Genomic DNA, 26,894 nt, shown 5'->3' with positions numbered 1-26,894 from the left:
CTTTGTGGTGCCTCGAAAAGGCGGGTCTTCCCGTCCGATCCTCGACTTATTTTTGCATGGAAACCCTGCGTTCCGTTATTGCGGCGGTACAACCAGGAAATATCTCGGTCTCTGGACCTAAAAGAAGCTTACTTGCACATTCCTATTGGCCCCCGCATCAACGGTTTCTCCGGTTTACGGTGTTGGGAAAACATTTCCACTTCGGGCCTTGCCTTTTGGCCCTCCGCCACAGCTCCCCGCACCTTTTCCAATCTTATGGTGGTAGTAGCTGCCTTTCTCAGGCGAGAGGGTATCCGTGTTCACCCGTACCTCGACGACTGGCTCATCAGAGTAGATTTGGCAGACGAAATTCGTCTGGCCACAGCCAGAGTGGTCTCTGTACTGCAATCTCTGGGCTGGGTCGTCAATATACCCAAAAGTCACCTGACCCTCCTCTCAGTCTCTCGAATATTTGGGGGTCCGGTTCGACACGGCCTCGGGGTTTGTATTTCTACCCGACCAAAGGCAGTGCAAGCTTCAGAATCAGGTCTCTCTGCTGCTGCGGATACCTCGCCCACGAGCTTGGGACTTTGTCCAGCTGCTGGGGTCGATGACGGCCACTTTGGAGGTAGTGCCATGGGCGAGGGCGCACTTGATTGCCCTGCTTCAACGATGGTCTCCTATGTCCCAGGATTATCAACGCAGACTAACGTGGCTCCCTGCGGCCCGGCTCAGTATGGAGTGGTGGCTCTCCGACAGCATGCTGCGGCGAGGAATGCCGCTGGCGCTTCCATCTTGGTGCCTGGTGATAACCGATGTCAGCCTGGTCAGCTGGGGAGCACATTGCAAGGGAAGCTATGCCCAGGGTCTGTGGACACCCGCGGAATAGGGGTTGGTCCATCAATCGCTTGGAACTGAGAGCAATATTCCAGGCTCTTCTGGCCTTTCACAAGACTCTGGAGGGGCTGGCTGTCAGAGTTCTGTCGGACAACATGACAGCTGTGGCCTACATAAATTGACAGGGTGGCACTCAGTGCAGAGCACTGGCCGCGGAGGCCGCTCAGATTTGCCACTGGGCCGAGCTACACCTGCAGCTCCTGTCAGCAGCTCTCATAGCAGGTCAGAGCAACGTGCAAGCCAATTTTCTAAGCAGGCATCAAATCGACCCAGCAGAGTGGGAACTGGCAGACAAAGTGTTTCTTCAGATCTGTGCCAAATGGGGAACGCTGTAGCGGATCTAATGGCGTCAAGCACAAATGCCAAAGTCCCATGCTTTTTCAGCAGGACAGAGAGATCCTCGCTCGGCGGGGTTGGATGCATTGGCTCAACCCTGACCCCGGGCCTCCTGTATGTGTTCCCTCCTTGGCCCTTGATAGGGCGAGTCCTCCTGCGAATTTGGCTACATCAAGGAATGGTGATTCTCAATGCCCCGGATTGGCCCAGGCGGCTGTGGTACGCGGACCTCCGGCGGATGCTGGTGGAGGCCCCTCTTCCTTTGCCTCTGGTACCAAACCTGTGGTGCAGGGACCGGTGACCATGGAGGATCCCTGCTGCTTTGGTGTTACGGCATGGCTCTTATGAGGGCGCAATTGAGAGACAAAGGCTATTCTAAACAATGTCATCTCCACTCTCTTGCAGGCCCACAAGCGATCCACTTCCGTGCTTATGCTTAGATCTGGCGCCAGTTTGAGGTGTGGTGTTTTCAAGGTGATCACACCCACGCGGGCTACTGTCTCGCCTTTTTGCAGGATGGTTTACAAAAAGGCTTGGCCTACAATTCCCTGCGAGTGAAACTGGCAGCTTTGACATGCTTTCGAGGGAGTCTCTGGCCTTTCCCTGGCCGCTCATCCGGACGTTGCCCGATTTTTAAGAGGGGCGCTCTGGCCGCCAGTGCAGCTGCCGTGTCTGGCTTGGAATCTGGGGCTGGTATTGAAGGCTCTCCAGTGTTCGCCCTTCGAGCCGCTGAGGCAAGCTTCGGAGAAGGATGTGACTCTAAAGACAGACCACTTCAACAGCTCACACAATGACCACACCACACCTCTAACTGACATAACTCTTCCCTGTCTATCCTCAATTACCCAATCTTTAAACATCAATAATTGTATTCGGCATCAAGAAACGTATATGCTTATCTTCTCTTAACAATATTCAATCTATAAGAAATGTACCTGTTAACACAAAATGATTATGTCATAACCACACTCTGTAAGCCACTTTGAGCCTGCAAATAGGCGGGAAAAGGTGGGATACAAATGCAATAAATAATAATAAGACAGTCTTTTTGGTGGCCATGACCTCGGCTAGACGTGTGTCTGAGCTCCAGGCTCTGTCGTTTCGAGACTCCTTTCTGCAATTCTCAGAGTCCGGAGTAACGGTACATACTGTGCCTTCCTTCCTGCCTAAGGTGGTTTCAACGTTTCACCTAAACCAGCCTATTTATCTGCCCTCCTTTACTAGGGAGGAGTTTCCGGAATCTTTTGGGCAGTTGCATCTTCTAGATGTTCGCAGGGCTCTCTTGCAGTATCTGCAAATGTCAAATGACTTCAGGAGGGCCTCTGATCACTTTTTTGTCTTGTTGTCAGGTCCTCGAAGAGGGTCTCCGGCGTCTAAGGCCTGTTGGCTCAAGGAAGTCATTTTTTCTGTGTATCTGCTGTCAGGGCGGTCTCCACCTGACGCTTTTAAAGCGCATTCCACGAGAGTGATTTCCTCTTCGTGGGCTGAAACAGAAGCACTCTCTCTTCAGGAGATCTTTAGTGCGGCTACTTGGGCTTCTCATCTCTCCCTTGTCCAGCATTACAGGCTGGATGTTGCAGCGAAGCGGGACCACACAGTTTGGAGCGCAAGTGCTTGCTCGGGGAGTGCATATTCCCGCCCTAACTAGGGAGTGCTTTTGTACATCCCATCAGTTAATGGATTCATCTGCTGCTGATGACAAGGAAGGGAAAATTAGGTTCTTACCTTGGTAATTTTCTTTCCTTTAGTCACAGCAGATGAATCCATGATCCCTCCCTGTCTGACTCTGTTTATTTGTTCAGTTGTTTCCTGCAGACATGTTCCCTCATTGGGAGAAGATGGAAAACAGTCTTCAGGATTTCTGTTCTGTCACAGGAGGTTGAGATCGTCCCTCCTTTGGATGGATATTGCTCCTGTTCTGGGGCATTCGTTCACTATGAGGAAAGTTCATGTTATTCTACTTTGAGGATACACTCTGCTTTGGAAGTTTCAAATACTGAAGGCAGATGGAGCTAGCCATCCATAGAGCACTATGGTTTTTCAATGTTCTCTATCTCCACCTGCTGGTAGGCGGACACAACCCATCAGTTAATGGATTCATCTGCTGTGACTAAAGGAAAGAAAATTACCAAGGTAAGAACCTAATTTTCCCTTCCTCAACCACTGGTGTGCCATTCTAAATAAATGTGCTTTGGATCTTATGATCCACCTTGTAGAAACCTCCAAAAAGAGAATTGAGGCACTTAAACCAGTGGTTGAGGAAAAACTTGATATCCTAAAGAAAGCTGTAACTTTGACACAGTGATTTTAGGTGTCAACAAGGTCAAATTAAAGAAATTACAGAGAGTCTTGTTCATCATTTAATAAACAGTTTTAATCTTCTGGAGCATTGTCCACTGATTGTTATCTTCGCTGTTTTGCTATATACTGTATATTCTTGCGGAGATTTGTTTCTTCTGTGTTTACACCAAGCTGAAAGCTGTCATAAATATGGCAACAGATCTTTATACAAGGAAAGTAAACAAAAAGAAGAGAAACAAGAAGTCTATATGTTCTCTGAACAAGTGACTGCAAAAATAAGGGAAAAAGAGGCTTTGTTCAAGAAATACAAAACGCAACAAGAGGATCACAGAAAAGGTTACCAGATTAAACTCAAAGAGGGAAATATAGCTAGCGAAGCACAGGTGGAAGAAAAAAATGGCTAAAGAGGTAACAGGACTTTTTTCAGATATATTGGGGAAAGGAGAAAAGCTAGGAATTGTGTTGTAAGATGAAAGATTCTAAGAATGGTTATGTGGAGAGCGATAGGATAAAGTAAACATGCTAAACTACTACTTCTCTTCGGTGTTCATGGAAGAAAATGATCATGGTAGGCTGTCAAGGGTATATCTGGGAATGGAGTGGATATTGCACCGTTTATAAACAATTTGAAAATCTGAAAGTGAACAAAGCTATGTGGCCGGATCGGATACATCCCAGGATACTGAGGGAGTTCAGAGAAGTTCTGGTGGGACCTCTTAAGGATTTATTTAATAGGTATTTAGAGAGGGGAGAGGTTCCACAGAATTGGAGATGAGCTGATGTAGTCCCTCTTCACTCAAGCGGGGACAGAGAAGTGGGGAAACTACAGGCCGGTAAGACTCACGTTTGTGGTAGGAAAAATAATGGAGTTGTTGCTAAAGGAAAAGATAGCTAACTTTCTGGAAGTTGCAGGATCTGAGGCAATACGGCTTTACCAAAAGAAAATCCAGTCAAATGAATCTTATTTATGTCTTTGACTGGGTGACCAAAGAACTGTATAAAAAACATGCGCTAGATGTAACCTACTTGGATTTCAGCAAAGCCTTTGATACAGTTCCTCACAGAAGAATCATGAATAAGCTGAGAGTGCTGATCTTAGGACCCAAAGTGGTGACCTGAATTGGAAACTGGTTGACCGATAGGCGACAGAGGGTGGTGGTAAATGGAATATGCTCAGAGGAAAGGAAAGTGAGTAGTGGAGTGCCTCAGGGTTTGATACTGGGGCCGATTCTGTTTAATATATTTTTGAGAGACCTTGCTGAAGGATTAGAAGGAAAAGTTTGCCTTTTAGCGGATGACACAAAGAGGGAGTAGAAACCATGAGAAGAGATCTCCAAAAACTAGAAGAATAGTCAAAGGTCTGGCAGTTAAAATTTAATTCCAAACTCAATCAACTGGGTTACTAATTTCTTTGGTTTTGTAATGCATAAACTGCCCCAATATCAAAGAAACCCTGACAAAACCTAAAAAGTGATAGCAAGTGAAGTTTTTATCATTTTTTAAATTGCGACTCGTGCTCAGTGCATTACATTTTGACCACAGTCAATAGAGGAATAATAACACCATCCAAACATCATCGCACATAGAAACATGACGGCAGATAAAGGCCATATGATCCATCCAGTCTGCCCATCCTGTGTAACCCCTAATTCTTCCTGTTCCTAAGCGATCCCACATGCTTATCCCATGCCTTTTTAAATTCTGGAACAGTCCTACACTCTACCACCTCCACCGGGAGGCCATTCCACGCCTCCACCACCTTTTCTGTGAAATAATACTTCCTTAGGTTACTCCTAAGCCTATTCCCTCTTAACTTTGTCATATGCCCCCTCATTCCAGAGTTATCTTTCATTTGAAAAAGGCTCTCTTCCTGTACATAAATGCCCTTGAGATATTTAAACGTTTTTATCATGTCTCCTCTCTCTCTCTCCTGTCTTCCAGTGTATACGTGTTGAGGTTCATAAGCCTGTCCCTATAATTTTTGCATTCAAGACCACTTACTAATTTCATAGCCGCCCTCTGGACTGACTTCATCCTGTTTATATCTTTCCATAGGTGCGGTCTCCAGAACTGCACGCAGTATTCCAAATGGGGCCTCACTAGAGACTTATACAACGGCACTATCACCTCCTTTTTTCCTGCTGGTCATGCCTCTCTTTATGCACCCAAGCATCCTTCTCACCTTGACCATCACTTTTTCTACCTGTTTGGAAGTTTTAAGGTCATCAGACACAATTACCCCCAAGTCCTGCTCTTCCTTCGTACACTGAAGCACTTCATTCCCTATACTGTACTGTTCCCTCGGATTTTTGCGACCCAGGTGCATGACTCTTCATTTTTGGGGATTAAACCTTAGTTGCCAAATATCGGTCCATTCCTCCAGCTTCACTAGGTCCTTCCTCATGTCATTCACACTATCCAGGGTGTCCACCCTGTTGCAGAGTTTAGTATCATCCGCAAAGAGACAAACCTTACTAGACAGCCCTTCTGCAATATCGCTCACAAAGACGTTAAAAAGAGCCGGCCCTAGGACCGATCCCTGCGGTACTCCACTGTCGACATCCTTTTCTTCAGAGCAAGCTCCATTTACCATTACCCTCTATCTCCTACCATTCAACCTTTTTTCCAAATTTTAATCCAATCAGTTACTCTTGGTTCCATACCGAGGGCACTCAATTTATTTATCAGTCGCCTGTGTGGAACCGTGTCAAAGGACAAGTAAGGGATAAGGGCTAGGACGGAGAGGACATATCAGGGATAAGGGACAGTTGAAGGGAGGATGAAAATGTGAGGGTTGAACAGGTGAGTAGGGGTTAGGAGTTAAAAGCAGCATCGAAAAGGTGGGGTTTTAGCTTAGATTTGAAGATGGCCAGAGATGAGGCTTGGCGTACCGGCTCAGGAAGTCTATTCCAGGCATACAGTGCAGCAAGATAGAAGGAACGGAGTCTGGAGTTAGCGGTGGAGAAGGGTGCAGATAAGAGTGATTTGCCCAGCAAGCGGAGTTCCCGGAGTGGAGTGTAGGGAGAGATGAGAGTGGAGAGGTACTGAAGAGCTGCAGAGTGAATGCATTTGTAAGTCAGTAAGAGGAGTTTGAACTGTATGTGGAAACGGATAGGGAGCCAATGAAGTGACTTGAGGAGAGGGCTAATATGAGCATAATGACATTGGCGGAATATTAGTCGTGCAGCAGAAGTTTGAACAGATTGAAGAGGAGAGAGATGGCTAAGTGGGAGACCTGTGAGAAGCAAGTTGCAGTAGTCTAAGCGGGAGGTGATAAGAGTGTGGATGAGGGTTCTAGTTGTGTACTCATAAAGGAAAGGGCGAATTTTGTTGATGTTATAGAGGAAGAAACGACAGGTTTTAGCAGTCTGTTGAATATGTGAAGAGAAGAAGAGGGAGGAGTCGAAGATGACCCCAAGGTTACGTGCTGATGAGACAGGAAGGATGAGCGTATTATCCACAGAAATAGAGAATGGGGGGAGAGGAGAGGTCGGTTTAGGTGGAAAGATAAGAAGCTCAGTCTTGGTCATGTTTAGCTTCAAATGGTGGTGAAACATCCAGGCAGCAATGTTGGACAGGCAGGCTGAAACTTTGGCCTGGATGCCTGCTGAGATTTCTGGTGTGGAGAGGTAGATCTGGGAGTCATCGGCGTAAAGATGATACTGAATACCACGGGATGAGATCAGAGTACCAAGCAAAGAAGTATAGATGGAGAAGAGTAGAGGTCCCAGGTCAGATCCCTGAGGTACACCAACTGACAGCGGGATAGAAGAGGAAGAGGATCCAACAGAGTATACGCTAAAAGTACGTTGGGAGAGATAAGAAGAAAACCAGGAAAGAACAGAGCCTTGAAATCCTAGCGAGGATAGCGTATCGAGGAGTAAGCTGTGATCGACTGTGTCAAATGCAACAGATAGATCAAGAAGGATGAGGATGGAATAGAGCCCTTTGGATCTGGCCTGGAGCAGGTCGTTGGAGACTTTAGTAAGTGCTGTTTCTGTTGAATGAAGGGGGCGAAAGCCAGATTGGTGGATCAAGAATTGCTTTAGATGATAGGAAGTCGAGGCAACGGTGGTGAACAGCACGTTCAAGCATCTTGGATAGGAAAGGGAGGAGGGAGATGGGGCGATAGTTGGAGGGACAGGTAGGGTCCAATGAGGGTTTCTTTAGGAGTGGTGTTACTACGGCATGTTTGAAGGCATCGCGAACAATCGCAGTGGAAAGTGAAAGATTGAGGATATGACAGATGAAAGGGATGACAGTGGGTGAGATAGTGTTGAGTAGATGAGTGGGAATAGGGTCAGAGGAGCAGGTGGTTAGTTTTGAGGAGGAGAGGAGTGTAGTTTCGTCTTCAGTGATTTCAGGAAAGGAAGAAAAGGAAGTGGGGGTTGGGGAATTGAGAGAATGGACTTAGGGAGGGAGAGGTAGGGGTGAACTGGTTGAGAATTCAAGTTTAATCTTGTGGACCTTATCGTGGAAGTACTCAGCTAGGGTCTTGGGAGAAAGTGAGGGGGTGTTGGAGGAGAAGACCCTTCACTGGCTCCCTATCCGTTTTCGCATCCTGTTCAAACTTCTTCTACTAACCTATAAATGTATTCACTCTGCTGCTCCCCAGTATCTCTCCACACTCGTCCTTCCCTACACTCCTACCCGTGCACTCCGCTCCATGGATAAATCCTTCTTATCTGTTCCCTTCTCCACTACTGCCAACTCCAGACTTCGCGCCTTCTGTCTCGCTGCACCCTACGCCTGGAATAAACTTCCTGAGCCCCTACGTCTTGCCCCATCCTTGGCCACCTTTAAATCTAGACTGAAAGCCCACCTCTTTAACATTGCTTTTGACTCGTAACCACTTGTAACCACTCGCCTCCACCTACCCTCCTCTCTTCCTTCCCGTTCACATTAATTGATTTGATTTGCTTACTTTATTTATTTTTTGTCTATTAGATTGTAAGCTTTTTGAGCAGGGACTGTCTTTCTTCTATGTTTGTGCAGCGCTGCGTATGCCTTGTAGCGCTATAGAAATGCTAAATAGTAGTAGTAGTAGTAGTAGAGTTGAGAGTGGCAAAGAGGTGTCGAGGGTTTGAGCCAAGAGAATTTGTCAACTGTATGTAATAGTCCTGTTTGGCGAGGAAAAGAGCAGACTGGAAAAGGTCAGTAAGAATTTGAAATGTATGAAGTCGGCATAGGCACGAGATTTTAGCCAAAGGCTTTCGGCAGAGCGGGCACAGGAACGTAAGTAGCGGATTGTAGAGGTCAGCCAAGGCTGGGGTTTGGTACATTTTATAGGACGGGGCATGGGAGGAGCAAGAGTGTCCAACGCAGAGGAGAGAATAGTGTTACAGGCAGAGACAGCCTCATTGACGGACTTGGATTCCATAGCGGTAGAGAAGAGATTTGAGACATTGGAGGACAGGGTCTTCCATGTAATTCCCAAGAACAGTACTTTGAAGAGTCATACTTGGACCTCTCCTGGGAGAGAGAACAGGACCTGCAGGACCTCTTGACTGAGGAGTCCTATGGCATTCCATATGAGCCTTCTGCCACCTGAGAGATGTAAGTCTCCTCCAGAAAATATATCCATTCCTGGCTTTGTCCATGAGATGACTCAAACCATACCTTTTAAATTGAAGACTGAGGAAGAACCTCGTTCAGACACTTTGACGTTCCAGATTATGACTCTCCTCCTAGAGAAGGAATCACTGTTCCACTTCATACAATTATGAAGAGTACTCTGATCAAAAACTGGGAGACTCCACTGACAGTTCAAGTTGCTCCAAAGAAAATTGATACAGTGTATAGGATACAGAAATCCACTGGGTTTGGAAAAAAAAAAAAATACGCAGTTACCCAGTTGTGAAATCTGCTTTAAAATGTACTCACGCTTCTGCTCCTCTGGGCAGAAAAGCTAGAATATTAGACTTTGGCAGAAAAAACATTTCAGGTCTTAATGCTAACCAATCTCATATCAGATTATCAACTTTATTCCACAGTTTACGTAGCCTCTAATACAGAGTATTCTCTCCTTTGCAGTATTCCTTTCTTGTGAAAAGGCTGATGGGTTCCTCAAACTTCACAGGAAGCTTCTAGATTGTTGTAAATATCTGGCAAGGAGGCCTTTGCTGGCTCAGGGTTTCTGACCTAGATTCTGCTGTCCAAGAGCATCTAGCAGAAGTCCCTTGTTGTGAAGATAACTTGTTTGGTGACGAAGTTGAAGAAGTGGCTGACCTAATTAAAACAGACAGGCAAACAGAGTAGGGATGGACCATGGTTTTCCAGCAGATGAGAGAAAAGGTACTAGAGGTCAAACGTCAATCACAATACTCTTTAATCACGATCAAAACAGTAATTCTCCAATTGCTGTACAGAGTCCACCAGAGAGTGATGTAGCACAACTTCCAGGACCTGACACAGATCCGTGTTTCGACAAGTGCCTGCCTCAGGGGTCACAGTGTTGCCAGCTGTAGTGTATAATGATCAGATATGATGTGCCTCAAGCAACTCTGCTGGAGACAGCAATGAAACAGAGATAGACCACGGAAGCAACGTGTTATATTATACCTACATGTGAGAATATATGCCTGGTGGCCTTGGAGAACACCTGCTACAGGTAAGTAATGTTCCTTTTTTCTAAAATTGAACTATATTGGTCCCCTTTTTCCAGTGGTATTGCATTTAACTTTCAAAAAGGAGACTATGATAAAATGATAACGGTGAAAAAAAAAAGGGCAGCAGCTGCAAATGTAAAAAATTTACATCAGGTGTGGATGCTGTTCAAAAATACCATCCTGGAAGCACAGACCAGCTATATTCCAAGTATTAAAAAAGAAGGAAGGCGAAACGACAGCCAGCATGGTTAAAAAGTGAGGTGAAGGAAGCTGTTAGAGCTAAAAGAAAATACTTCAGAAAATGGAAGAAGGATCTGACAGAAAATATTAAGAAACAGCATAAGGAATGGCAAGTCAAATGCAAAATGCTGATAAGGAAGGCAAAAAGAGACTGTGAAAAAAAATTGTGCTGGAGGCAAAAACACATAGTAAAACCTTTTTAGGTGTATTAGAAGCAAGAAGCTGGCAAAAGAATCAGTTGGACCATTAGATGACAGAGGGATAAAAGGGGAACTCATAGAAGACAAAACCATAGCAGAGAAGATGGTAGTGTATCTAGATTTTCAGAAAACTTTTGATAAATTCCTCATGAGAGACTCCTGAGAAAATTAAAGAGTCATGGGATAGGAGGCAAGGTTCTGGTGTGGATTAGGAATTGGTTATTGGACAGAAAACGGAGAGTAGGGTTAAATGGTCATTTCAGTGGAGAAGGATGAACAATGGAGTGCTACAGAGATCAGTACCGGGAATGGTGCTATTTAACATATTTATAAATGATACGGAAATTGGAACGACTAGTGAGGTGATCAGATTTGCAGATGACGCAAAACTATTCAAGGTTGTTAAAACACTTGCAGACTGTGAAATATTGCAGGAAGAATTAGGAAATTGGAAAACTGGGCATCCAAATGGCAGATGAAATTTAATGTGGACAAATGCAAGGTGATGCACATTGGGAAAAAAATCTGAATCATAGTTACCTGATGCTAGGGTCCACCTTTGAGGGTCAGCAGTCAAGAAAAAGATCTGGGGGTCGTTGTTGATAATACGCTGAAATCTTCTCAGTGTGCAGTGGCAGCCAAAAAATCAAACAGGATGCTAGGAATTATTAGGAAAGGGATAGTGAATAAGACCGAAAATAGTTTAATGCCTTTGTATCACACCTCGAGTATTGTGTTCAGTTCTGGTCGCCGTATCTCAAAAAGAAATAGTGGAATTAGAAAAGAATCAAAGAAGAGCAACCAAAATGATAAAGGGGATGGAACTCCTCTCATATGAGGAAAGGCTAAAAAGGTTAGGGCTCTTCAGCTTGGAAAAGAGAAGCATGAGGGGAGATATGATTGAGGTCTACAAAATCCTGAGTGGTGTAGAACGAGTAGAAGTAAATCGATTTTTTTACTCGTTCCAAAAGTACAAAGACTAGGGGACACTCAAGGAAGTTTCATGGAAATACTTTTAAAACAAATAGGAGGAAATATTTTTTCATTCAATGAATAGTTAAGCTCTGGAACCCTTTGATGGAGGATGTGGTAACAGCGGTTAGTGTATCTGGGTTTTTAAAAGGTTTGGACAAATTTCTGGAGGAAAAGTCCATAATCTACTACTGAGACATACATGGGAAGTAATTGCTTGCCCTGGGATTGGTAGTATGGAGTGTTGCCATGATTTGGGTTTCTGCCAGGTACTTATGACCTGGCTTGTCCACTGTTTGGAAAACAGGATGCTGGGCTAGATGGACCATTGGTCTGACCTAGTTTGGCTACTCTTATGTTCTTATTTATGAATTCTTTGCTTTGATCTTCACAGAGGAAGATTTGGGAGAGATACTGGTGCTAGAAATCGTATTCAAAGCTGATGAGTCAGAGAAACTGAATGAAATCTCTGTAAACCTGGAAGATGTAATGGCACAATTTGACAAATTAAAGAGTAGCAAATTGCCTGGACCGAATGGTACTCATCCCAGAGTACTGATAGAATTGAAAAATGAACTTGCAGAGCTATTGTTAGTAATATGAAATTTATCAAATATGGTACCAAAAGTTTGGAGGGTGGCCAGTGTATTGGCAATATTTTTTTAAGGATTCCAGAGGTGATCCGAGAAATTATAGATTAGTGAGCCTAACGTCGGTGCCAGGCAAAATGTAGAGATTTAATAAAGAACAAAATTACAGAGCATATTCGATAGCATGGATTAATGAGACAGAGCTGACATGGATTCATCTTGCTTTACCAATCTACTACATTTCTTTGAAGGCATGAGCAAACATGGATAAAGGTGAGCCGGTTGATATTGTGTATCTGGATTTGAAAAGGCATTTGACAAAGGGGCATATTTTCAAAGCACTTAGCCTTCCAAAGTTCCATAGGTTTCTATGGAACTTTGGAAGCCTAAGTGCTTCGAAAATGAGCCCCAAAGTACCTCATGAAAGACTCCAGAGGAAACTGGAGAGTCATAGGATAGGAGGTCGTGTTCTGTTGCAGATTAAAAACTGGTTAATAGATAGAGTAGATTTAAATGGTCAGTATTCTCAGTGGAGAAAGGTAAATAGTGGGGTTCCGCAGGGCTCTGTGCTGGGACCACTGCTTTTTGACATATTTATAAATGATCTAGAGATGGGAGTAACTAGTGAGGTAATTAAATTTGCTGACAACACAAAGTTATTCAAAGTTGTTAAATCACAAGAGAATTGTGAAAAAATACAAGAGGACCTTACGAGACTGGGAGACTGGGCATCCAAGTAGCAGATGACGTTTAATGTGAGCAAATGCAAAGTGATGCATGTGGGAAAGAGGAACCCGAATTATAGCTATGTAATGCAAGGTTCTACATTAGGAGTCACTGACCAGGAAAGGGATCTAGGTGTCATTGCTGATGATACGTTGAAACTGTCTGCTCAGTGTTCAGCGGTGGCTAAGAAATCAAATAGAATGTTAGGTATTATTAGGAAAGGAATGGAAAACAAGAATGAGGACATTATAATGCCTTTGTATCGCTCTATGGTGCACCTGCACCTCGAATACTGCGTGCAGTTCTGTTCACCGCATCTCAAAAAAAGATATTGTAGAAAGGTACAGAGAAGGGCGACGAAAATGATAAAGGAGATGGGACTACTTCCCTATGAGGAAAGGCTGAAGCGGCTAAGGCTCTTCAGCTTGGAGAAAAGACGGCTGAGGGGAGATATGATAGAGGTCTATAAAATATTGAGTGGAGTGGAACAGGTAGATGTGAATTGCTTATTTACTCTTTCCAAAAAAACGAGGGGGCACACAATGAAGCTACAAAATAGTAAATTTAAAACAAATTTGGAGAAAATATTTCTTCGCTCAGTATGTAATTAAACTCTGGAATTTGTTGCCAGAGAATATAGTAGAAGCAGTTAGCTTAGCGGGGTTTAAAAATGTTTGGATACCTTCCTAAAAGAAACGTTCTTAAGTCATTATTAAGATGGAGTTGGGAAAAGCCACTGTTTTTTGTTATGTTAAGCAGCATAAAATCTGTTTTACTGTTGTGGGATCTTGCCAGGTACTTGTGACCTGGATTGGCCACTGTTGGAAGCAGGATACTGGCTTAATGGACCTTCGATCTGTCCCAGTATGACAACACTTGTGACACTACATGGGAGGTTTTCCAAAAAGAAGAGGAAAACCCAACTTTGAGAACATATCATCAACTATTTCTTAAGAACCCATTAAACCAATTAGAAACAGTACCTGGAACGTGCAGGCATGAATGGAGACCCTGGGACGCTCCTTTAAATGAGAGTACATGATGTCCTCTCTTTGGCTTATTGTGTGAGAGATGCGATTAATATATTTGCTTCCTTTTTCATTATGCATATGAATACCAGCAACGTGTTATGCTGTTTGTCTATGTTTATTCTGTTCATGAACAAGCTAATTTTCTGCAAACTCTTTGAGATTACACAAAAGACAAATATGTATTTGGTGAGTTTTATGGGGAAGTGTCCTAGCCCTGCTGTGCATCCACTGTTGGGGAAGGGCCAGGGGGTTCTGTGGATGCAGAATGTATTTGGCTTCAATACCATATAAGACAGAGCTTCCCAAACTGTGAGATACCAAATGGTATTTGTGACCCACATTTGGGGTCACAACTTGAGTGGGCTCTCTATAGGTACATAATTGTTCTGCACCTCCAGGGGGGTCACATAATTTTATTTGGCCACTATTATGGGGTTGTAGCCACAAAAGAATTGACAAACCCTGGTACAGGAGAAGCATATATGTGTTGGGGGACCATGGCTCAACGAGGACTGAAGAGTGCAGTCTTTTGGACTTCCCTCTAGCTTCAGTGTGGCCTGCACTGCTACCCTCATTGAAGTTATTGGGAGCGGAGTAGGGGTGGAGCAAGGGGTGAGGCAGGGCACGGGTGCATCAGGTGGTGGGTTTTTCTCTTTCAGAAAGTTGGCAACCCTAGTGCCCACCCATCCAACCTGTTGGCCCACCCAAAAATTGCCTTCTGGCTACGCCACTAGTTGCAAGTCATACTGATCATGTAGTGCATTTTACATTGCCCACAAAGTTCTACAACACATCTACCCAGTGGATCTGTAAATGCAGCTAAATTAGCACAAAGATGAGGCTGTTGTGTATTTTGCTGTTATCCCAACATGACTGTGTGGTCTATAAGAAAGGTCAGTGTGCTAGTCTAACCCTTGGTGCCTCGTGCTGCTCAGTTCCACCAAAATGTTAATGGAGTTAGCAATTGTGCCTAATGTTGGAGGCTTTAGGAGCAGGAGCTTTGTGCTGGCTCTATTTCAAAGACCAAACAAAAATGGAAAGGTAAATGATCATTTTTATCAGATAGATACTGTACAGAGCACTCTTTCCAGATTTTCTCCTCTGTCACTCTGTTCTTTTCCATCCTACCCAGATCTAGCTGCTCCCTGAAATGAGAGTACATGATGTCCTCTCTTTGGCTTATTGTGTGAGAGATGAGAAAGAGTTTGCAGAAAATTAGCTTGTTCATGAACAGAATAAACATAGACAATAAACAGCATGACACATTGCTGGTATTCATATGTATAATGAAAAAGGAGGCAAATGTATTAATCGCATACTTTAAGTATTCTTATTGAATAGCGTGTTAAATATAATTTTACATTCATACTAGAAGAAGTAATGCCTCCATTAAAACAAGAAACAGATTTGCATGAAGTTCAGTGAATCTGCCACACCAGCTATCTGACTTTATTTAAAAATCTTACTGCTGCTCCTTGTGATATTGGGCAAGTCACTTAACCCTCCATTACCTCAGGTACAAAATTATTGTGGGCCCTCCAGGGACAAGGAATACTTAGTACATAAGTATTGCCATACTCGGAAAGACTAAAGGTCCATCAAGCCCAGCATCATGTTTCCATCAGTGGCCAATCCAGGTCACAATATACCTGGCAAGATCCCAAAAAAGTACAAAACATTTTATACTGCTTATCCCATAAATAGTGTACTTGAATGCAATGAACCTTGAACTTCTGAAAAAGGTGTGAGCTAAATTCAAATAAATACATTTTAAAAATAAGTATCTGATAAATAGCTGATATAATATTTAACCATCTTTCTGACCTCATGTGCATTTGTATTTAGTCACATCATTTTCTAAGTCCTCTTACTCTCTTACCTATCTATATGTTAACCATCTCTCTAACCTGATATGCAACTTTCTTTTAATTAGTTGCCTTACTTTTTGACGACTCTTGCTCTCTTGCCTATCTATTTGTTCCATCTTTGCTGATACCCTTCACTGTCAATTAAAATGTTCTATTATTGTGTTGACATTGTAAGTATGTGTTAAGCGGTGAGAGTCTGATAGGTACGGAAGGGGAGAGGGATCTTGGGGTGATGGTATCTGAGGATGTGAAGGCGACGAAACAGTGTGACAAGGCGGTGGCCGTAGCGAGAAGGTTGCTAGGCTGTATAGAGAGAGGTGTGACCAGCAGAAGAAAGGAGGTGTTGATGCCCCTGTACAAGTCATTGGTGAGGCCCCACCTGGAGTACTGTGTTCAGTTTTGGAAGCCGTATCTTGCGAAGGATGTAGAAAGAATTGAAGCGGTGCAAAGGAAAGCTACAAGAATGGTATGGGATTTGCGTTACAAGACGTATGAGGGGAGACTTGCAGACCTGAACATGTATACTCTGGAGGAAAGGAGAAACAGGGGTGATATGATACAGACGTTCAAATATTTGAAAGGTATTAATCCGCAAACGAATCTTTTCCGGAGATGCGAAGGTGGTAGAACAAGAGGACATGAAATGAGAATGAAGGGGGGCAGACTCAGGAAAAATGTCAGGAAGTACTTTTTCATGGAGAGAGTGGTGGATGCTTGGAATGCCCTCCCGCGGGAGGTGGTGGAGAGGAAAACGGTAACAGAATTCAAACATGCATGGGATAAACGTAAAGGAATCCTGTTCAGAAGGAATGTATCCTTGGGAGCTTAGCCAAGTTTAGGTGGCAGAGCCGGTGGTGGGAGGCGGGGATAGTGGCTGGGAGGCGTGGATAGTGCTGGGCAGACTTATACAGTCTGTGCCAGAGCCGGTGGTGGGAGGTGGGGCTGGTTGGGAGGCGGGGATAGTGCTGGGCAGACTTATACGGTCTGTGCCAGAGCTGGAGGTGGGACTGGTAGTTGGGAGGCGGGGATAGTGCTGGGCAGACTTATACGGTCTGTGCCAGAGCTGGAGGTGGGACTGGTAGTTGGGAGGCGGGGATAGTGCTGGGCAGACTTATACGGTCTGTGCCAGAGCTGAAGGTGGGACTGGTAGTTGGGAGGTGGGTATAGTGCTGGGCAGACTTATACGGTCTGTGCCAGAGCTGGTGGTGGGAGGCGGGGATAGTGCTGGCCAGACTTATACGGTCTGTGCCCTGAAGAGGACAGGTACAAATAAAAAGTAGCACATATGATTTATCTTGTTGGGCAGACTGGATGGACCATGCAGGTCTTTTTCTGCCGTCATCTACTATGTTACTATGTAGTATACTATGCCATACTTTGTATTGTTATGTGAATATTTTTACTGCTGTAATTGCCTATTGCTCATGTTTGATCCATTCTTACTATAAACCGCCTTGAGTGAATTCCTTCAAAAAGGCGGTAAATAAATCCTAATAAATTAAAGTACTGAATAATATGCATGTTGTTCAGTAACTATTCACATTATCCAGATTTGAATTGGATACTTTACTGTGCAGCATATACAATAGAAAATAATGATGATGATGGTAAATGCTACATGCTTTCTCCTACAAGTGAAGGACGTGGCTTAATGGTTAAAGCAATAGCCTGAGAACTAGGATTCATATTTCTACTTCTGATGCTCCTTGTAACCTTGGGCAACCTCTTTATTTCCCATTGTCTCAGATAACCACTGAGATTGTGAACTCTTTCTGGCAAGGACATGTACCTGATTACTTATCTACACTGTGGAGTGTTAACAAAATAAGTATAGATAGATAAATAGTAGTAGTAAGCTCAGAACTAGGGAAGTCAGGGCTCAATTTCTACTGCTGCACCTTGTGAAGTCACATCATCCTCTATTGCCTCATTTATTAAACTGCATTAATACATGTTAAAAGAAGCCTTGTTCTCAGTTGGACTATTTTACTCTGATCTTAATATATTAATGCAGCTTAGTAAATGAGAGGGTTATATTGTAAGCCCTCTGAGACACTCTGAGACACGGCTGTTAACACATGCTAGGGCCGAAGTCGGCAGCTTTGGGAGATCTGGGGGCTCGTTGTGGCAAGGTGGGGGCCAGGGTAATTGCCCTGGTTGCACCCTGCTAAACCCTGCATTGCTTTGAAGACAGGAAATAATACCTATAACACCTGACTGTAAGTTTTCCTTGAGCTTTCAATGAAAAGTGTGAGATGATTAAAAAAAAAAAAAAGCTTAGCAGCTATTTTTATCTTTCTTTGTGTTCATCAGGAGGATCATAAAATATTTTCTGTTTCTTTTTCCATTCAGGTGACTTGGACATTGCCGTAATTTCCAGCTATATTCGTACAATGGAACGAGTTTATCCTACGGTGGAAGGTCGAATACAGTTTTCCTCAGGACATCTTTATGGAAGCATTAGACTACCTTATGTAGTAATGTTTCTAATGCTACTTACGCACTTTTGAAATACATATTGTGATTTTCATGTCATCTGTACTACCAGGCACACTATGAAATAAAATAATGGGTGTAGAAACACAACTTCACACAAAAAGAATATCACAAAACTAGTGATCCACTGACAAAAAGCAAGCAGGCAGTAGAAGGATGGATGCTGCTTTGTTCTGCCTATCATTTGGACCCTGAAGCAGCTAAGTGAAACACTGGCCATCGTTGGTCCTGGGAGAAAGGAGAAGTTGCAAGTAGCACTGTACAATGGCTGATTTTTAGACAAGATAAGTACAGCATCAAAGAAAAGATTTACTGTTTAGCGTTTTTTATAAGCCGTAGATATAAATATTTTATGATATATTTTGATAAATTGAACACTATTGGAAGGTATTTTTTAGCCGATGATGAGGAGTAGATCCTTGTGATCACATTTAGCTCTATAAACTTCCAGATGTGGAGCTCTTTGAGGCTTTTTCCTTCCTTTACCATATGAAATTTTTGTCAGTGGATCACTACACTGTGAAATAATACATAGCCTCAAAATAATTCTAACTCAACATACATATAGCAAATCTGCCATACAACAGCAGCACTAATTCCTATCGTTCAAACAGCAAGAACCCTACCCTAGGGTGGGCCCTAGAACACCAATACACCTACTACAGGTTAAACATAACAAGTGAGTCTGCTTCAGATTTCTACACAGAAACAACATGCAAACAGAATACTGCACCTTGATCACATGCAAATCACAGACAAGTACTTACCAAATACAGAACAAGGGATCACAAATTATAAATATGAAGATTAAAATTGAACCAGATATCCCAGGAAGTCAAACTCTGCACGTACCACAACACTGGAGAAATAACAGAAATACATTTCCTTTTGTACTGAATGCAGAACAAAGACATACATGTTGCACATTTTCCAGAGCTAATATATTCCAGTTAAATTCAGTATAAAACATTTTTCTTTGTATATTTTATTATTCAATTGTTTTGGTCCCAGTTTCTCTTTCCTGCTGTCCTGCTTCTGCTAACTTTTTCCAGTGGCTGCTGTCCATTTGTCATTTCTCCTCTCCTGTGTTGTTCCATTTTCTCCTTCCATCTGTCTGACCTATTCATATTTACTTGTTTCCTCCCTTTCTTTTCTGCCTCTGTCCTTCAAATGTCACCTTCTTTCACTCTCCACCACTTCAACTTTCCATCTCCTGTCACCCTTTACTCTGGCATTTCTGTTGTCACTTCTTCCCCAGCCTCCTGTACCCTTCCATCTTTTATCCATTCTCCATTACCATATTTCTACCCACTGTATTCATGATCCCTCTCTCACTCATCTCCTTAACATCCCTGTATTCATGATCCTTCTCTCACTCATCTCCTTAACATCCCGTCCCACATCCCAGCCTCTTCCATATGGTTCCACCATTCCTAGCATTTCCCCTCCATCTCCCTCACCCCACTCTTTGTAGCCCAGCATCTCCTCCCTCTCTCTATCCGCCTCCACTGTAGCCTGATATCCTCCTGTACTTTCTCTCCCCTCTTTAAGCCCCAGCAGTATTGTCTTAATTTGTTTCTCGGGTTACTGCAGTGTGTGGCACTTCATTTGATTTCAGTTTTGGTGTGTGGAGTGCACTGGAAATGGAAGTATATTAAGCACCACTTACTACTGCAGTTCACAATAAATTAAGGCAGACTGTTAAAGCTTGTGCTGCTGCATCTCCTGCTGTGTTGATTCTTGCTGTCCTTTCTCTCCCTTCTGGAGTCCTTGAACACCTCAGTTGAGATTCATTGGCATAGACAGATGAGCCCTGTGCAGTGTGATCCATTCTGCTAAGGTTTAGCACTAGTACTACTCCTATTTACTTCTGTAGCACTACTAGACGTACGCAGCTCTGTACAGAAAGGTAGCAACAGTCCCTGCTCTTCTCAAAAGTCTTTTAACCCAATGAAGTCTAACTGCTTTCTTCTTAAACAAACCTCATAGTCCAGGTGAGCATTCTGAAAAATAAGATTAGTTCGCTTGTATTGATTACCCTGAAACACAGACCTGTTGGAGGTTTTCAAGGATGTGATTTGAAAACTACCCAGTGAATATTCATCTGGTGGTGGCCAGCATTTTTTATGCACTTACCATCACTGGCTAAATTAGACCTGGATATTCAATGCCAGGCCATTTCCAGACACTGGAATTGAATATCCATGTGCTAGTTGCTGGAGTTTATGCGGGTCCCAGCTGAGTATTGACGGGGAGCTGTATAAGGGGGTCAGTCATTTTCTCAATCCCCTCCCTCTTACTCCCAAGAACTGCTAGAGCTCATGGTGGCCATTTTTACAATAGAAGCTGCTAGGGCATTGATTGTCAATCTTTTTGTGGCTGTGACCCCATAATAGTGGCCACATAAAATTGTGACTCTCCCTGAAGTTGCAGAATAATGATGCACTTGTGGAGAGCCTACCTAAGTCATTACCCCATTTGGGGTTCCGACTCACAGTTTGTGAAGCTCTGTGCTAGGGGCAAGAGTTGAGTGGGGTATGTTCTTGCCTGCCTTCCCCACTAGACCACCAGGGAGCTTAAAGTAGGCTAGAAGGGCCTACAGTCAGGAGGGAGGCATCTTAAGGAGGGAGGTGACGAGTGTTCAGGAAGGGGATCTATTGTAGGGATCCTTCTCCTCTTGTGGGCAGAAGGGAGGGGTGACCAGCTTCCTTAGAAGAGAAAAACAATATCATCTTTATTTTAGTTAATTTATGTTCTGTTCTGTTGACACGCTGGATATCAGGGGGTTGCCACGTGCTTGGGGTGAAATAGAGATATAGAATATCAAAAAAGAGAGAGAAATTGGGAGAGAGGATCCCCCACATGGTTGTGAATGAATGATCATGATACCAAAGAAGGAGGGGGGAAGGAGAGCAGAAACTGCTGAGCCTAAAGAGTCTCCTCATCTGTGCACTAAGTAGCATTAAAATGTGTGTGTGTGTGTGGTGGGGGGGGGGGGGGTTCTTAAATTAAAGGTTTATATCCATTTATTTTTCATTGTTATTGATGATTTTGTGTTCAATTAATCTGTTACCTATATTGTATATTTACTGCTCACTTCTCAAAAGAGGGAAGGAAAATCATTGTTGTTGATGATTTTGTGTTCAATTAATCTGCTACCTATATTGTATATTTACTGCTCACTTCTCAAAAGAGGGAAGGAAAAACAAACACCCCACCTTAAAAACCTTCTTCTGTCTTGTTGCTTTGCCCTTTCTTGCAATTTTTGAGATAATTTTGACTTGCTCTCATCTGTGTTTTTGTTTTCAGACCTAACTCTGTACTCAGGCCCTAGGCATTTATAATTTGGCTTTTGTCCTGATTTATAAGGGGTGGTAGTTATACTGGCTGGTTTATAGGGTTCAGCTAGCTGCAGTTTCATTTAAGACATTTATAACTCTGATTTGTCCTGGTTAGAAGTGTGGGCACTTATACTGCTGATTGTCAGGGTAAGAATACCTAGATTTTTGAGAAAATAAAATGTAAACATATCTGGTTCTGTGGGACTGAGTTGGTTTTCTCTATTTGGAACTATATTTACCTGTGATACAGGATTTTAAGGACTAAATCAGAATAGATAGTCTGTGAGCCCTTTTTTCAACATTTGTAGTCCCTCCCTTCCACTCCCTCTCCCACCCACCCCTATTCTCATTCTCCCTAAATAGAAAAACAGACAATAATGCTCAATAAACCCTCTATTGGATAATCTGTTCATTGATATCTATTAATATAGTAAGCCTTTTCACACTAGTTAATCAAATCAACATGATTTTCATTCAATGCCATATTTTCTAAGCCTAAGGCAAACTGGAACCTTAGGGCTTACCCTATCTGTCTCCCAACTCTTTGCCTGCTTCTACCACTCAGCTATGAAAGAAGAAATCAACAAACTCAAAAGGAATTGGCTGCAATAAAAGAAGCCTTCAGGAATATACAATTCCCAAACAGTTTACCACTAGCACTGCCACAAAGAATAAAGCTAAAAAAAAAAAAATCCCCAAACCTATTCATGGGGAATCCCACTATAATGCAAAAGAATTCCCAGATGGGGTCAAAGCAAAAAGTATTGCAGACTTGTGTGTCCAGTATTACTTTCACAACAACTAACCAATGCCAAAATAGCCTTAAATGTGAAATAAGCCCTCAGTGTGAATTTATCAGCAACAACAGAGGCCAAATACTCTTGCAGGCACTGTACTTAAGCCTTTGTCCAAATTAGTGGACCATTTTTTAAACCAAGCTAGATCTTATATCAAAGACACTACCCACTTTCTTTGGATACTGTGAGATGTACAAGACGTGGAGGCATGTTTTCAAAGCACTTAGATTTACAAGTTACATAGAGAAGCATTTTCGATATGGCATCTAAATTCGACTTTGGACGTTTTGCAAAAAACATCCAAAATCTGAATAGGAAAGAAGTCATTTTCAAAAAGAAAAATGTCTATCTTTTTTTTTTTTTTTTTTTTTTTTTAATACTGTTTTGAACAAGGTTTTGTGATTTGGATGTTTTGTTTTTTTGGTCCATTTTTGAAAAGAAAAAAAAAACCGTCCAGGTGCAAAACGCTCAAAATCAAGCCATTGGGATATAGGAGGAGCCAGGATTTTTAGTAGTCTGGTCCCCCTGACATCCCAGGAAAGCAATAGGGCACCCTAGGGGGCACTGCAGTGGACTTCATAAAATGCTGTCAGGTGCACATCTCACCATTACTCCCTTACCTTGTCTGCTGAACCTCCACAAAACCCACTACCCCCAACTGTACACTACTACCATAGCCCTTAAGGGTGAAGGGGGTGCCTATATGTAGGTATGTTGGGTTTCTGGTGAGTGCCTTTGTTCACCTGTCTACAGTGCATTGCACCCACCACTAGACTACTACAGGGACCTGCATGCTGTTCTAATGGACCTGAGTATAACATCTGAGGCTGGCAAGTAATGTTTTTAATCACATTTTTTTTTTGGGGGGGGGGTTGGAGGGGGTTAGTGACCACTGGGGGAGTAAGGAGATGTCATTTAGGGCACCTTTTTGTGCCTTATTCATTATAAAAACAGGTCGAGCTCAAAACATCTTAGTTTTAGTCCTGGATGTTTTTTTGTTCCATTATGGCTGAAAAACGTCCAACTGTTAGGAACGCTCAGATCCTGCCCTTAATGCACCCCTGACAACACCCCCTTATAACTTGAATGCACTTCTGATGGACTGCATAGAAAAACATTTTAAAATTGGTTTTGGAAATACCAATTTTGATGTTTTTGTGAGAAAAACGTCCAAATGCAGATTTATGTCACTTTTTGGGCGGTTTTCTCTTTTGAAAATGAGCTCCATTGTAACCTATGGAACTTTGTAAGTCTAAGTGCTTTGAAAATGAGCCCCACAGTCTACCAATACTCTTTTAGTTATCATGGATTTGGAAGTTATTTTATAGTGACATTTTGCAGCAGGAGGCCTTTCAAATAGTACAGCATACTTTATTGAATCATCATGACACATAGCGGGTTCAGCTGGAAGTTTTGATGTCACTCACTGAACTGGGGTTAAAGCATAGCTATTTTGCCTTTGATTAAAAAAATTTCTTACAGAAGCATGGCTAACTTATACATGGTGCACTTTGATAAACAGTATTCGTATAATTCTCATTGGTATCATAACATCAGGTTATGGGTGAGGTTCATAGATGATTTTCTGATATGGACTTGTACAGAAACGTCAATGTCCTTTTTCACGTAGCTGAATTCTTTAGATCCTCATCTTAAATTCACTGTGATTAAAGTCACTTGTTCTGTTTCTTTTCTTGATTGCAAGGTCTATAAAATAATGAGTGGAGTTGAACGGGTAGATGGGAAGCGTCTGTTCACGCTTTCCAAAAATACTAGGACTAGGGGGCATGCGATGAAGCTACAATGTAGTAAATTTAAAACGAATCAAAGAAACTTTTTCTTCACTCAACATGTAATTAAACTCTGGAATTCGTTGCCAGAGAATGTGGTAAAGGTGGGTAGCTTAGCGGAGTGTAAAAAAGGTTTGGACGGCTTCCTAAAGGAAAAGTCCATAGACTGTTATTAAATGGACTTGGGGAAAATCCACTATTTCTGGGATAAGCAGTATAAAATGTTTTGTACATTTTTGGGATCTTTGGCCACTGTTGGAAACAGGATGCTGGGCTCGATGGACCTTAGGTCTTTCCCAGTATGGCAGTACTTATATACTTATACAAGGCAATAGATTACAAACTTCTGTATACTGCATGTCGGTTGAAAGAAATACCTACTTGAGATATAATAGCTGTCATCCTGCCTGTGAGCCAGTTTTTATGTATCCGCAGGATTTGTTCTGTGGACAAACAGTTTAAAATACAAGCTCAAATTTTATTTTAAAGATTTTTGTAGAGAGGTTATCCACATCGGACAATACATAAGTCTTTTTTGAGAGCATGGTATGCTAATCCTGAGTTGCTGGTACAGCCTCAGTCTTCTGAACCAATGGACAAGCAGGTCTTTGTCTTATCTTACTCTTAGAGAGCTTCACAGTTAGCGCGTATTATTCACAAGCACTGGCACATATTGGCACTGCATGATGAAACTACAGTGTAGTAAATTTAAAACAAATCGGAGAAAAGTTTTCTTCACCCAACGTATAATTAAACTCTGGAATTAGTTGCTGGGAAAAGTGGTGAAGGCGGTTAGCTTAGCAGAGTTTAAAAAGGGGTTGGACGGTTTCCTAAAGGACAAGTCCATAAACCGCTACTAAATGGACTTGGGAAAAATCCAGAATTCCAGGAATAACATGTATAGAATGTTTGTACGTTTGGGAAGCTTGCCAGGTGCCCTTGGCCTGGATTGGCCGCTGTTGTGGACAGGATGCTGGGCTCGATGGACCCTTGGTCTTTTCCCAGTATGGCATTACTTATGTACTTATGATGTCTTTAAAGAGGGACCCTACATAGCGTTTACACATCCTAAGAACTTAGCCATTGCAGGAACTACAGATGGGGATAGTGTACATAAGTCCTGTGGAACCTGTGAGATTAATCTTAAATCTGGGAAAACATATAGAATTAGATCAAGGACCAATTGCAAATCTACTTTTGTTGTATGATTTATTATTTGTTCTTGTTCAATGGTTTATGTTGGATGTACTATTAGATCTGTCAGAGTACAACTTCAGCAACATAGACGTCTCAATACCAACAAAACTACATCTCCCATGGTGCCTCACTGTGAGGAGAATGATCATACCTTCAGTGATGTGAGCTGCTTGGTTTTTGAGGAAATTCTGGTGGATTTTACTGGAAATAAAGAACGTACAAATTACGTGAGCAATTTTGGATATTTAAACTAGACTCTGAAACCATCGAATGGAGCAATATTCTCCATGATTAAAGTGTGCGTGATGTCATTTCAGGAAAGGATATCAGCTGGGAGTTTGTTCCTCTCCACTGTTCCTTCGGCAGTGCTATTTTTTTCAATCCGCATAGGAGTAAAATTGAGGAAGCCAACAAGTCAGCGGGTTCCTGAGGAAGGAGATACTTCTCCAAAACAGGGCCTTGTAGAACTGGCATGCTCCTTTTCAACACTCATGATGCTTAAAGATGAGTGTGCTTAAGTTTGGATATTTCCTATGTGACATTAAGTGCAAACATGGTGTAGTGGATTATTAGATGGAGAACCAGCAGTTCCAGCATTGTTATTGCAGGCACCATTGTCCTTGTTAAGTGCACAAATGATTCATAAATAATAGTTTATTTGTTTGGTACTTTTCACACATAGAGGGACTCAAGTCTTTGGTTCACACTGTAGCATTTTCTGAAGTTATTTCTACATATGGAAAGGGAGAAGAAAGACTACATAAAGCAGAGGCGTTCAATAAGTGGCTCAAAGCCTTTTCTAAAGAAAAAGGTTTTACATGCCTAGGAGGAATATACGGCAGAATAAAAAGCTGTACTATAATGATGGGCTGCATCTTTCTGTGACAGGAGAAAGGATTCTTGAGGAGAAATTCAGACAATATATTGCTCAATTTTAAAAGAGAAAAATGTCTCAACCGTGGCACATGGGCGTTTTTCATAGGAAACTGTCCAAATCGCAATTTTTGATACTCAGAATTTAGACATTTTTCTCTGCAGTTCATCTAAATCACAAGGGGTTGTGTTTTGGGAGGGACTTGAGTGGGCCCAAAGTTTGGACATTTTTCTGGTATAATGAGACAATCTAAAAATGTCTAGGACAAAAATTGAAATGTTCTTATCTAGACCTGTATCAGTCATGACTAAGTCACATAAAGGTGCCTAACAGACCAGATGACCACTGGAGAGATTAACTACTAGACACTGATCCCATTTGTTGCAAATAGTAGCATTCACTATTGACTATGATACTTATTGTTGTTCAAAACTTTAACAGTAAATTTTTTAGAAAAAATTTGTAATGTGCTCATAGATTTTCTTAAGGACCAGCACAGACTGACTTGGTCTAATATAGTCACAATGTTTTTTTTGTCAGTTATTAAGTGAGCCAATTAGGACTTTTCATAGCCAACATAAAACTAAAGTTGGATTCCTTGAAACAGCAGGTCAGCGAAACATGGTCCATATTGGGACCCATGACCTCGAA

The 26,894-nt window shown here is 42.5% G+C and overlaps 1 protein-coding gene across 1 annotated transcript in view; it reads left to right on the top strand.

Moving 5' to 3' along the window:
- The window catches only part of NT5E (5'-nucleotidase ecto), a 502,044-nt gene extending 483,310 nt beyond the window's left edge, over positions 1-18,734 (top strand). Inside the window, exon 9 of the mRNA XM_030199135.1 lies at positions 18,101-18,734. Within this exon, the coding sequence (XP_030054995.1) occupies positions 18,101-18,258 (158 nt within the window). The 3' untranslated portion in view covers positions 18,259-18,734. The remainder of the gene's footprint in view (positions 1-18,100) is intronic.
- The last annotated feature ends 8,160 nt before the right edge of the window (positions 18,735-26,894 follow it).

The sequence above is a fragment of the Microcaecilia unicolor genome, chromosome 3 (assembly GCF_901765095.1).
Source record: "Microcaecilia unicolor chromosome 3, aMicUni1.1, whole genome shotgun sequence".
Taxonomy (NCBI): Eukaryota; Metazoa; Chordata; class Amphibia; order Gymnophiona; family Siphonopidae; genus Microcaecilia; species Microcaecilia unicolor.
This window is presented reverse-complemented; position numbering and strand designations above follow the sequence as displayed.